A 12,776-nucleotide genomic window follows, 5' to 3' on the forward strand; every position below is an offset into this window, starting at 1 on the left:
TTGATGAACACACACAAAGTTGCTTTCAGTGATTACAGCTCATTAGCACAACACAAGAATTCAAGTATGTCCTCTGGTACAAAAATGATCTATTTCAGTGTATCAGTTTTGTCAAAGTGTCATACTAACAGTAGTTAGAACAATAGTAGTAAAAACATTTGTTCTAGCAGTTTATATTTATTTTATATTTTAGGTATACTATATACATACTGTATATACTATTAATTTCCCAGACAATGTAGACTATAAAAAATTATATATTATATTATAATTATATATTATATATATATATATTATAAATTCATTAATTTTATTTGAATCATATTTTTTCAGTTCATGTACAGTACATACACATACATATATATATACCTAACAACTCAATTTTTACACAAAAAAATCAAGTCTCAACCTCGATGGTCAAGGTTATATTAAATTAATCTCTAAAAATCCCTGTCACCAAGGAAAAGCAATCAGGCCTGACAGGAATCGATCCGATCTATGGTTGATATAATTCAAGAATCAAATACTTCCATGCCCGGGAGGCCTTGAGAGAATCACTGCTCTGACCTTTTCTCTTGAGTAACTGATAATACCGATGAAAACCCTCTCAGAAAACCACTCTTTATGCCTACTGTGTCTACTGTTTTGTAATAAAAAAACTTTAATTTTATTATACACGTTTTTATTTCCATTTTTTTCATTTTTAGACTCATGGACCTCTTCTTATTTCAAAAATAACCTGGCAGTCCACTGTACTGAAAACACAGTTCTGCTGAAAAATGAGACACTAAACATTGTGTGGAATCTATTTTTGGCATGTAAATATGACATAGAGCAGGCCACAAAACCTTTTTTTGAAATTTAAAAAAAGTTTTAAGGCTCTCTGTTACAAAGTCCAACAACTCAACAGCTAACATTCCAGTGTGCAGTGTACAATCGAGCTGTTTCATTCTACGGCTCAATAGCTGACATTCCAGTTTACAGTACACAATCAAGCCACCTCATTCTACAAAACAGGCTGAAGTTTCCTTTGTGTCAGGGTAGTTATTAGCTCCAGAGACAGATAGAGCCAGCCAAGAGAGAAGTTAGGGCTGTCCGTCAGCCTCTAATGTCTCCCAAATCTAAAGTGACAGGCACACACTACACTGTCAGCCCACTAACAACACATTATTGTTCCCTTGCAAATGGCCAGGACACACCTTTCAGTGGCCACGGAAGGCAGAAAGAGCACACATGTCATATACTGTAGGTCTTAGCCAAACCAGCGCAGTACAGCCAGTCCACACACACACATCCACACACACATACACATACACTCAAGTGTGCTCAAGCACATCTGTCAGCAGTGCCACTCTTCTCAGGCTTTGCTGTGTCTCAGTTAGTTTCCACATAGTGTTGAGGAGCTGATGCTGCGTGAGTGACTTCTAAAAACATCTGATTCCTTTGGGCACATCCATTCATTATCTATACCAGCTTAGTAAGGTCACAGGGATCTGCTGGGGCCAAACCCAGCTCTCTTTGGGTGAAAGGCAGGGGTACACCCTGGACAGGTCACCAGTCCATCACAGGGCCACATAGAGACAAACAACCTCACACACTCACGCTCACTCCTATGGGCAATTTAGAGTCACCGTGGACTGCGGGAGGAAACCAGAGTACCTGGAAAGAACCCACGCAAGCACGGGAAGAACATGCAAACTTCACGCAGAAAGGTCCCTGATGAGTTGCGAACCTGGGCCCTTCTTGCTGTGAGGCTTAATGTTCAGATAAATGACAGGTTAAGCATAGGACGTCTATTCCTACATGCTTCTTCGGGTGTGGCATTATGATGTATTGCACATGCATCAACTGTTATTCTGACAGAAGAAAATTGGTGTGCTTGTTTGTGTGTGAGTGTGTTATTTCATATTGCCTCCCTATCATTAACCTCACAGTATGCTGTAATGGTCCCTGAAAAATGGCAGGGAACAGCAGAAAACACTGTATAATGATGTTCATACTAGCCCCATCCTCTATATACACTGATGAGTGCTGCAGTTTGAGTGTAATTGGATTTTTGTAACCTATGCAAGAACATGGATTCAGTGCTGTTACATCAGAAATGGAGTGACAGGACACACACAGAGGCCACATTTGACGTCGACGCTAGACTGTACCTTCTGTCGAATCTCTTCTTCCATCTTAATGGGAGAGCCGAGCTCAGCGACCTGACGGACTCCCTCACTGGCATACCCTCCATACTCCCACAACACGTAGCCCCTGGAGTGGGATGCACCAATCAGAGCTGACCAGTGGTTGGCCCGTCCTGGAAGACAGGAGCCGGAAAAAGAGTTTGAGTAGAGTAAATTGTAATGTTTGGGTCAGGAAGGAAGTCAATATTAACTGCTCGAATGAGTAGCTAGCTGGCTGCCTGACTTTATGAGTGTTATGGATGACAAACTGTATTTTTCCCTTGAACAGTTTGCTTTTTTCTATGATTTTTATAGTTTTCTATGATTTGCTTAACTCTATAACACCTTATACACAGAGCACTATGTAATTAGTTAATACACTGAAGCAATTAGTCAGATAATTAGACTCATTTGCCATTTTGTTTGATTTTATTCATTCATCCTGACACTGTGTTCATGTTGGCCCATATCTTGCTACTACCAGCGGTTGCTAGGGGCAATTAGGCTGTGGTTTTACTGGAAGCTGTCTCTGGGATTATTGGATGGGTGGATGCAGGAACCTCTCATTACCAGTAGGCTTCCAGGAAGCCAATGAAGCCTCAATGTCACTGCTCCTGGCTAATTCCAGACCATCACCCACAGTAATATCATAATTAGTTTTTACACGTTTTATACAAATTCAGAGAGATACAATAGTTTATTAATCAGTCTTGGATAGAGCTCAACAAGCTTTTTTTTTTTTTCCTTGTTTCCAGTTTTTGTGGTGAGCTTGGCTAACTGGGTGATGACTGCAGTTTCATATGTATCTGTTATTTAGAGGTATCTTACTCAACAAGAAAAAAAAAAAACATTTATCCCAAGTGTCACTAATTTCTGTCAACATTTGTTTTAGTTTCTGACAAAATACTTTGTAATATAACTTTTATCCCTCTGAATGGTTGTGAGTTGTGCAGACGTAAATACATCCTCTGTGTATATGGTTAATGTGAGCAGTCTACACGCATGCATGCTTTGAACTTACTTGGATAGTCTTTGGGGTGCACTTTCTCCGACCAGTTGCCAAAGAAGGTGAGTCTGTACTTAGCTGTTCCACAGGCACAGCATTCGATGGCAGGAACTCCTGTAGCTTCACCGAACTCACGCTCTGCAGGGAGACAAGATGTGATCTCACATCATACACAGGCTCACACCATATGTACAAATCTGAGGGTAAACAAAATACACAAAGCTAATAAATAATGGAATTATGGGATTTAACAGCCATAAATTAGGAGGTGCATGAGCTTTGACACACCTGCAGAAATCACCAGATGATAAGTTACTATATGGAACTAGTGAGAAAGTTGCATCCCTGGAATAAACTAGCATTTAAATGACATTAGCCTTGATGAACACTCATAAATATTCAAATATTGGCCTGGACTACATTTTTTTTTAAAGATAGGTCAAGGGGAATACTTGAATATTTATGAGAAACCAAATTATTCAGAAAAAATCCTCACTTGACATCTAAGTTATAGCAGGAAGAGTCAAACATCGAAGTCGCCTAACTTATGTCAGCAAATTGAAACACTGTGGCTTGATTGGCTTGCATAATAGCCTGGAAAATTAGATTTTGGTGAGGAGAGGAAGATTTTATGAAAATTAAATCCCCCCGAGATGAAGTTTGAGAAACCGTTTGTCTGGACTCTGGTTTTTATTGTACAATGAATGTGTGCATCAGAGCTAAGAGACTCATGGCGCCCCACTGTCTGACAAGGGTGCAGAGTTTATTTGGGAGCAACGGCTTTCCAAAACTGGTGTGGCCTTTTCCTCAGCGGTGAAATCACAGTTAACATAAATGCTGTGCTGCTCCTCTGTGGTGAAATACAAAAAAAATATTTAAATTCCACGCAGACTCCCATGAGATCCATAAATTGCTGTCGACAGTTTTCCCTTCTGCCACTGCTGGCTTCATATCTTTTTTTAACATGGTATAAAAGACCGAGCTGTTCTGCTCGGGTAAAAAAAGAGGGGTGGGGGTGAGGGTGGGTGCAACAGATAGAACAAGAGATAATGGCATCATAATGAGTGGCTGAGAGGATGAGAGGATGAAAAGTGCATCGAGGAAAAAGAAAAGATGATGGGCAGCTGTCATTACCTTTCTCACAGAGCCGAACGGTGAGAGAGCCTTCATCCTGGAAATAAATGATCCTCTTTTGGACAATACTGGCCCTGGAGACACAAAGAGAAAGGGGACAGAAAAGAAAATTTGAGAAATTATAAGAGAAAGAAAAGGGAGCAACCATTGGAGTGTAAAAGGGGTGAAAAAAGGCAATCAGACAGATAATACTGTAGTGTTTTTTCTCCAATATCTGATCCATGTAATCCTGGGTGATATGGTGAAGGTAATGGGCTCCCTGAGGTTTCATAATGGACAGGGAACACACATGTTATCACAAAACCAGGGCCAAAATCTCCAAACCTCATGACATAGTCACACCACTGCAGTATGAAATGCAACAGAGCAATCATAAAATAAAAAAAATAAAATAAAATAAAACAAACTGTAGATCTTTACACAGTGAACAACACCTGATTCTAACTTGAAACTTGATGAGCGAATTTTGGCTGAAATACTGCACAAGAAGCTGGTTGATAAGTCTGGTAACTGTTTTTCTCAAAAGCACAGGTTCTTAAATTATATTCATCTGGGGACTTTTAGTATGCCCCTGAGGCTCGCGCTCATGAATACCCATTTTGTATTACGTTTAGAAATACTCATCAGACGCATGGCTGTTTGTTAGGCAGGCCTAGCTAAAACTAATACAATCCAACTGTACTCCCTTCACAAACTGCATTTTCCCAAAATGATCATAGAGACCAATAAATACTCTGAAGCCATCTGAACTACTACTAAATAATCTAGACTTCATAATGGTAGGACTGTGTGACTGTTAATAATAGACTGCATTCGTTTTGCTTTGCAAATGTCAGACTGACTGTACTCCAGACTGACCACCATAGAAAGAAATCTTTGTCTCCACTGGAGAAAACACCACCTTACTCTCTTTCCCACTCTCATTTAGTGTTTTCTGCTCTGCCATCATACTGTGGGTTCTTTGAGGTCCTGTCAGTTTCCTGTTTTTAATGCCCCGTTTATTTCAATAAATCTGTCAAACTATATTAAAGGTGTCATTTATATTAACACCGTTAACCACATAAGCTTACATCTATGTAAGGGATATGTAAGGCTAATTAGTGTGACTGCTGTCAAAATCTTCTTTTTAAGCTGTCAAATGTTCATTTGGTGATGTGGTGGTCAAAAGACATAAAAACCAGAATAAATTTAGTTTTTAAGAGAAGGTGTGCATAATTTTTGGAACCTTAACCATTATTAATCATAAACTGATTCATTACATTATTGTTGCTCATAGATATGTCATCAGAACATATGATGGCAAAATTAGACCATGTCAATTATCCTGGTTGATTTATTTTATAGTATTTCAGGTAACAGAAGCTGTACTTTTTACAACTTATTGGATTGTACCTGGTAGTAAAGCCATTTTAATGTAGTTAAACGGGGACCTTTAGACCTGTAGTCAAAGCTCACGCACCTCCTAACGGGGAAATGGGCTTTACAAACTGAAAATATCACCCCAGTAATAATAATTCAACCTATTCATGTAACAAAAATACCGGTAATGAAAAACCAGCATGATAAATCGACTCAACAGTGCTTGGTTTTGATACATGAAGAAATATGGTTCAGTGCTGCAAGTATGAAGCTTCAGTCAAGTGATGCAATCGACTTCTCAACTGTTCATTCAGTCAGGAGGTAAAGGGGATGCATAGAGGATGATGTAGTATGTATTTATGTACTATATATGTATACATGTGATAATCAGGTATGTTTCATAAGTGTCTTAAAATTGTAATTTATTGTCCTGTGGACAGTTGCTTAATATAAGGCTCAGTTCCAGATGGCCTGGATGTGGCTAACACTGACAGTGCACAAATAAATGTCACTCAGACAGGTGATTAACAAGGATAAATAAAAATGACAAATAAAAACAACAAATAGTCGCCAGTATAAGCTGATGTTCATGGGAGGGAGGATCACTACATTAGTGAGAACTGAAATGAAATGAAAAAAATGTACTAGTTTGGGGGTTTTCAAAATATCACACTCCTTTCAGCTGCTCCCATTCGGGATTGCCACAGAGGATCAACTGATCCGCATGATTAATCTGGCACGTTTTACGCCGGATGCCCTTCCTGACGCAACCCACTGGTGTTCCAAGGTGGTCTCCCATCCAAGTATGACTGTGCTTAGCTTCCGAGACCAAACGGGGTCGGGCACTCCGGGTGTGGCCATGCCACTTTGTACTATGTACATAAGAGGCACTAAAGCTATTTAACTGTCTCCATGTGTCAGCTGCTGCTGCTGCTGCTAAGATGCAGCCCAGTCAGTGGGCCAAGTCAAAATAACTTCTTGTTTTAAGAACACCTGCATGGACCTGCATTTTTACTCTAACTGCCTCCACACTTGCTCTTCAGCTATCTTCTGACTGTGTGGACTCACTGTATCGTACAGTGGTAATATTGAAATCAAATTAATTCTATTCCATGTATCACATTTAAATCACATATCAGAGATACTAACTGTCTGCTGCAAATTTGTTATAAGTAACAGAAATATAATACGATTGCATAACTACTGTTTTTTGTACTGATGTTTGTACTTCACAGCAGCAAGTCTTCAGTGTCTCCGCCACAGACAGAGGCACATAAAACCGAGATATGAAAGTGAGCTGAACAACACTGAATGTGGAAAAAGAGGAGGGACTGGCAACATTAGGTAGGAGTTATCAGTTATATTGCTCCTATAAATCTTCTGGTGCAATATACCCTGCAACATGGGTTGACTGCTTGGGCATGAAATTGAAAAACAAAAGTGAAATATATAGACAATCATTCAGCTGTCCTTGATAGTTTTTAAGTAAATTCACTAATAGTTCAAATCCTGATGGTCAGTTGGTTTATTCAATTTAATAAAATCTTCTCACTGGATCTCAGTAAAAAATATTTATACCTACAGAACAGTTACGTTTACTGCTGACCTTCCTTTAAGATAGCCCCTTCTCTAACTGTATTTCCCCCTCTCTGATTTGAAAGCTCGTCAAATACAAGCCTCTGCGTGTCAGAGAAGCCAGACTGTACTCGAGACATGTGTAGGAGGAAACAGCTTCTAACACTGTTGCTGCATTTCCCTGTGGTCCTAAAGAGGTCACAGAGTGCACAATATAGTATTTCCAGAAGTGCACAAATGAAGCCTTATTCTAAAGTGGAATGCAAGTTCAAGCAGCTAGAATCATGAAAAATTATTTACAGCATGTTTACCATGAAATTCTGCAGCTAGTGTTCCTAACTCACATCATAACAACTTCCACTCAGGTAATCTTTTTAACTATAACCAAAACAATAACTGCTCCACATGTCTAAACCTGTCAAATATCAGGAATAAGCAGTATAGATAACGGATCAATGGATATCTGATGAGCGTACCATTCTTACTAGAAATGTGGTTGATAACTTTAGGACTCCAATACACCTACTATATATTATTTTATTCATAGCTTATTCATGCTATCCAGGTTAGCAGGGGGCTGCAGCCAATCCCAGCTGACACTGCAGGCTAACCACTGTACCACTGTCAACAAATTCCAAGCAAAGCATAGAGGATTTGTGTATACATTGTGGATTTCTTGTGAAGCAACAGCTTCCACACTTTCCATGACAGCGACTATTAAAATGATGCTTTTAATACGACTGAATTGATCATAATAATGGTTCCGCCATAACTGAGAAATTTGATCCGAACCACTTACCCCCTCAGTATTCAAAGTGTTTTACAAATTAGAACTCTGACTTCTTTCCAAAAACTTATTTTGCAACTTGTGAATCGGACTTTGCTGTGTCCTCACTCCTTCTGAAAGGGCACATTTAAACTTGTGTTATCAGGTTTCTTGTATTCAAACACAGACCCATGTTTGACTTTACCTGACTCAACCCACCCTTCAAAATCCCTTCGAGCCTCAGCATGTAGGTCTTCCACACAGTCATTCCAACCCTGCTTTTAATACAGCACACATTAGAGATAGAGTCCACGATAGAGTCAATTATATAATTTGGAACTGCAAAATTATCTGATTGTTAACAGCAAAATATTGATTAGTGCAGCCTTATACTAAAGGGTACATGTGCTGTATATACTGTAGATTCAAATCAAAGCAGCCTCACACAGTAGGTTTGGGGTTCAGTGTTCTGCACAACTTGAACCACAAAACCTATTAAGACAAGCTGCAATGCTTGTGTCCCTCCTTTTGTCTCTTACCACATCCTGATTTTGCTCATATGATACTTCTGATGTCCATACAGTGTTCAATCAAAAGCACATTTGGGTTTAGCTTAACCAAATTTGTTGATTCCATGACAGAAAGCATCATCTGGTCCACGGTGTTTACCCTGACCTACCCTAAAATAGTGAGATTTGATCAGTGCTCTTTCTTTTGCTGTGTCTCCCATGGTTGTGGGATTCATCAGACAGCTTCTCCCTTTAAACCTGGACTTTCACGCTGGGTAATCACATCCAGTGCAGCTTCTCTCTGGAGACATCCTCTTTGACTGTGCTCTCAAATAGCACACCCACTGAGCTGTAAAGGCTTTGAGCCTCTGATGCTTATTCATATACTGTAGGTGCTTACAGCAAAATGTAAATGATTTTAAGGTTTAAAAATGGGAAAAAAACTAATGTCACAATGTCACTTTTGCCTATACTACAAAAAAGCATATTAATGCTTATGAATCTCTACTGGTTTTTACAAGACCATAGTGCCAATGACTGGTTTCTTATTAATCACACACTCAATGGCATCTCTTGCCCCATACATTAAATATGTCCATCTCAGCGACATGGCTGCAGATTCGTCTTATTTGCACCCTGGAGGCTTGGATAGCACTCTCTGCTGAATCTTCAGCATGCTGTTTGGGTTCATGTCAAAAGCTCCCCAGAGCTTCAACACATCCTCTTCATACTATGTTTTCACTCCATGACAAGTGCTACATGACAAGTGCTGCAATAATATACTGTGCTAGAGTAGCTTTACAGCCACTAAAACACACCCTTTTAACACTCACATTGCTGCAGGACCTGCCCACATCCCCTGCCTGATTATCTGCTGCATTAAAGTTGATGAGCAGCTCATATATCATATCAAGGGGAAAATCTAGATTGGAGAATTCGAAGGGACCTCAAGATGCTAAGAAAGTGTCCAACCCATGCTGGACTATGTTCAAATCAAAGTGAAAAACTAAAATCACAGGCTTATCAAAGCTGCGTCAGTTTCATCAGGGCAACTTATAATGTCACTAAGAAGTGTCTGTGTGCACTCCCAACAATGTCTGGGCACGCTCCGAATGAGTCAGCAGATGGTGACCTGGAAGATGTCCTGCCAGCCCTGGATCAGGGTAGGGAGCTTCTGGACAGTCTGTGGTGGTACTTAGTGGCATAGGGAATGTGAGGGCCAGTCAATGGCGTCAGTGCCTTCATCATCCAGCAACTGTCAACACACTCTGCACTCTGGCCACATGAGGCTGGGCATTGTCCTGCACCAGGAGGAACCCAGGGCCCACCGCACCAGCGTAAGGTCTGAAAATCTCTCAGAGGATTTCATCCTGGTACCTCACAGCAGTCAGGGCACCGCTGACTACGACATGGAGGTTTGTGTGGCCCTTCAAAGATATGCCTTTCCAGACCATCAGTGACCCACCACCAAGCCAGTCATACTCTATGACAATGATTCACAATCACTTGTACTAGCCAATCACACTTTATCCCTGGTCTGTTAAAAATGAACACAAAATAAATGTAAAGAAGCAAGTAGACACTGAGGCAAATACACACACACACGCACACACACACGCACACACACACGCACACACACACACACACACACACACACACTTTTTATTGAAATGTACAGGTATGGTATAGTAGGTAATCTGAATATGCTGTCTAGCAAGGATAAATGAGACTATCCTGTTCGAAGTCCATCATTTATGCCAGCATTTTGTTATGAGTAGCATGTTATAGTTAGGCAACATCTAACAACCATAGTAATTATGATACAAGCATAGTTAAAGTCTCCATTAAGATGAATTTGGGTGGTTAAATGAGTAGAATACCCAGGACACTTCCAAACTGGTGTTCAGTTACAATATGCTTTTTATTCAAGACTTAACCACACATTTATTATTGTAATCTTGACAGCTATGTTCATTTAAACCCAAACCAAAATATTTTTCTTATCCAGACAGTGTCTGTTATCAAATCTAATGAAATGATGACAGTTCCATAAATGTCAGTGTTTGTTAATGAATTGTTTCCATGATGACAAAGGTCTGGTAAGCGTGCTGCTGGAAGGGTTCTGAGCTCACATCCAAGCAACATATAGGCCAAACATACTGGTGGATAACTAGAATCACCATCAAAGGCTGTTGTAGTCAGAACATTAAACTGTAGCTCAATACAGATCAATGTCAGCATGGAAATTTAGTAGGTATGCTTGTTTTCCATCCATAAATGTCAACCTTGTGGTGGTAGTATAGGAAAAGTCAGTGGGTCATCGTAGTCTTCAGAATCCATCCATCCATCATCTATACCCGCTTATTCCTTAACCAGGGTCACAGGGATCTGCTGGAGCCTATCCCAGCTCTCTTTGGGTGAAAGGCAGGGGTACACCCTGGACAGGTCACCAGTCCATCACAGGGCCACATAGAGACAAACAACCTCACACACTCACACTCACTCCTATGGGCAATTTAGAGTCACCAATCAACCTGACATACATGTTTTTGGACTGTGGGAGGAAACCAGAGTACCTGGAGAAAACCCACACAAGCACAGGGAGAACATGCAAACTCCACATAGAAAGGCCCTTGATGGATTTCAAACCAGGAACCTTGCTGTGAGGCAACAATGCTAACCAGTAATCCACTGTGCTGCCCACTTCCCAACCCATTCTCCAGAAAACACCTGATGCCTGAACCAAATTTAGCCTTTCACTAAAATGTCAGCTTAATGATACTGCAAGATAAAAAGTCATTTTTTATAGCTGCTTCTGAAACATATTTTTGCCTAGTATAGACAGTGGACAGAGTCTAATGGTCACATTTCATCACTGCTTGATGGTGATGCTAGACAATAGGTCAGGGGGTCTTAAAAGTCATTAGCTAAAACAGTGTCTGAGAACATGAATCTCCATAAAAATTTTATATTAGTCTGGCCACTAGTTATCAAGGAATCAGTGTCAGAGTGAAAATCTCACTGACAGGCCAGTACCTTTAGGCCCCACTGCCATGAAGAAATACAAAGAGAATCAGTTTTATTGAACTGAATTGAATTTATTTTTATATCTAAAATTTGTGGGACTATAACACCAAACTGTACCTAATACCCAAGCAGCAGTGGTTTCTGACAGCTGAACATACTTGACATAATCTTATCCTGCAATAGTACAACAGGCATTTCTCTGTCTGTAGGTCCAGCTGTCAAAGCTTCAGAGTCCTTGCATTTAGACTCGTTTTGTCACTTGGCGAGCAGACAACTGGTGACCTCTTCCTCCTCCTGCAGTCATCCCAGTCACAACAGCAGAATACTTATGGGAGGAGGTCGATGTGAGGTGAAAATGTGATGAAGAGACAGCCGGAGGGCAGTGATGGAGTGAGAGGGGAAATGTAAGAGTAAACTTGATAACGAGATGAGGAGTAATCAACAAGACAGAAAAGCCTAGATTGGAAAACAGTCTGCCTCATCCTGATCCTACTATTTTTTTCCTCTCATCTCTCTCTCTCTTTTAGCTCTGGGTGGAAATGTTTTCAGACACTGAACGACTTTTCTGAAGTTTCTGGAGATTAAAAAACTAGATTTGGGCTGAGCTCATCAAAACTACTAGAAGGACCTTGGTGACCTGAGGTGGATAAAAACACAAACACACAATCTCTCACAGTGACACACACACACACAAACCTCCCATGTATGCACACACCCTGTTGCAGCCCGAGGAGCTCTCATATACAAGCGCCTCACGTTTGTGAAAGATAAAAGTCAAAACAGGTAAATAATATAAAATTCTTTATGCTGAATCCTCTGCATTACATGGAACAGTGGAAACTGAATGATGCTATGAAGATGGAGGATTGAGGCAAACTGTGTGGGCGAACCATATTATTAAAGCAATCTGGAGCGATTTGACAAATTTTCCCTTAAAACAAATGTAATTGTAATATTTTTAGAACTGCAAATGTTCTCAATATATAAACCAGAGGTTGCCAACATCTAGAGAGCTTGTAAAACCTCAAGTTGGAAGGTTATTTCAAAAGCCTGTGTTGCTCTAAAATTGTCAAAAAAAGAGGGTTGATCATCACTAAAAGTAAAAGTAATTAAACCAAAGCTAAAGAAAAGTATTTCCCACTGGCTGATGTCAACCTCAAAAATACACAGTAGTTTCTACAGATTTTGAAAACCTAACCACATATTGTTAGCTTTTCAGCAAATGTTGT

The 12,776-nt window shown here is 40.1% G+C and overlaps 1 protein-coding gene across 2 annotated transcripts in view; it reads right to left on the reverse strand.

Annotated features, from left to right (window-relative positions):
- Positions 1–12,776, reverse strand: part of spon1b (spondin 1b) — an 82,143-nt gene that overhangs the window by 48,246 nt on the left and 21,121 nt on the right. For both annotated transcript variants that reach the window (XM_026311897.2, XM_026311896.2), the window contains exons 4-6: positions 4,312–4,385; positions 3,193–3,315; positions 2,157–2,305 (exon numbers count right to left, since the gene is read on the reverse strand). In XM_026311897.2, coding sequence (XP_026167682.1) covers positions 2,157–2,305; positions 3,193–3,315; positions 4,312–4,385 — 346 coding nt within the window. The remainder of the gene's footprint in view (positions 1–2,156; positions 2,306–3,192; positions 3,316–4,311; positions 4,386–12,776) is intronic.

This window comes from Mastacembelus armatus, chromosome 6 (assembly GCF_900324485.2).
Source record: "Mastacembelus armatus chromosome 6, fMasArm1.2, whole genome shotgun sequence".
Taxonomy (NCBI): Eukaryota; Metazoa; Chordata; class Actinopteri; order Synbranchiformes; family Mastacembelidae; genus Mastacembelus; species Mastacembelus armatus.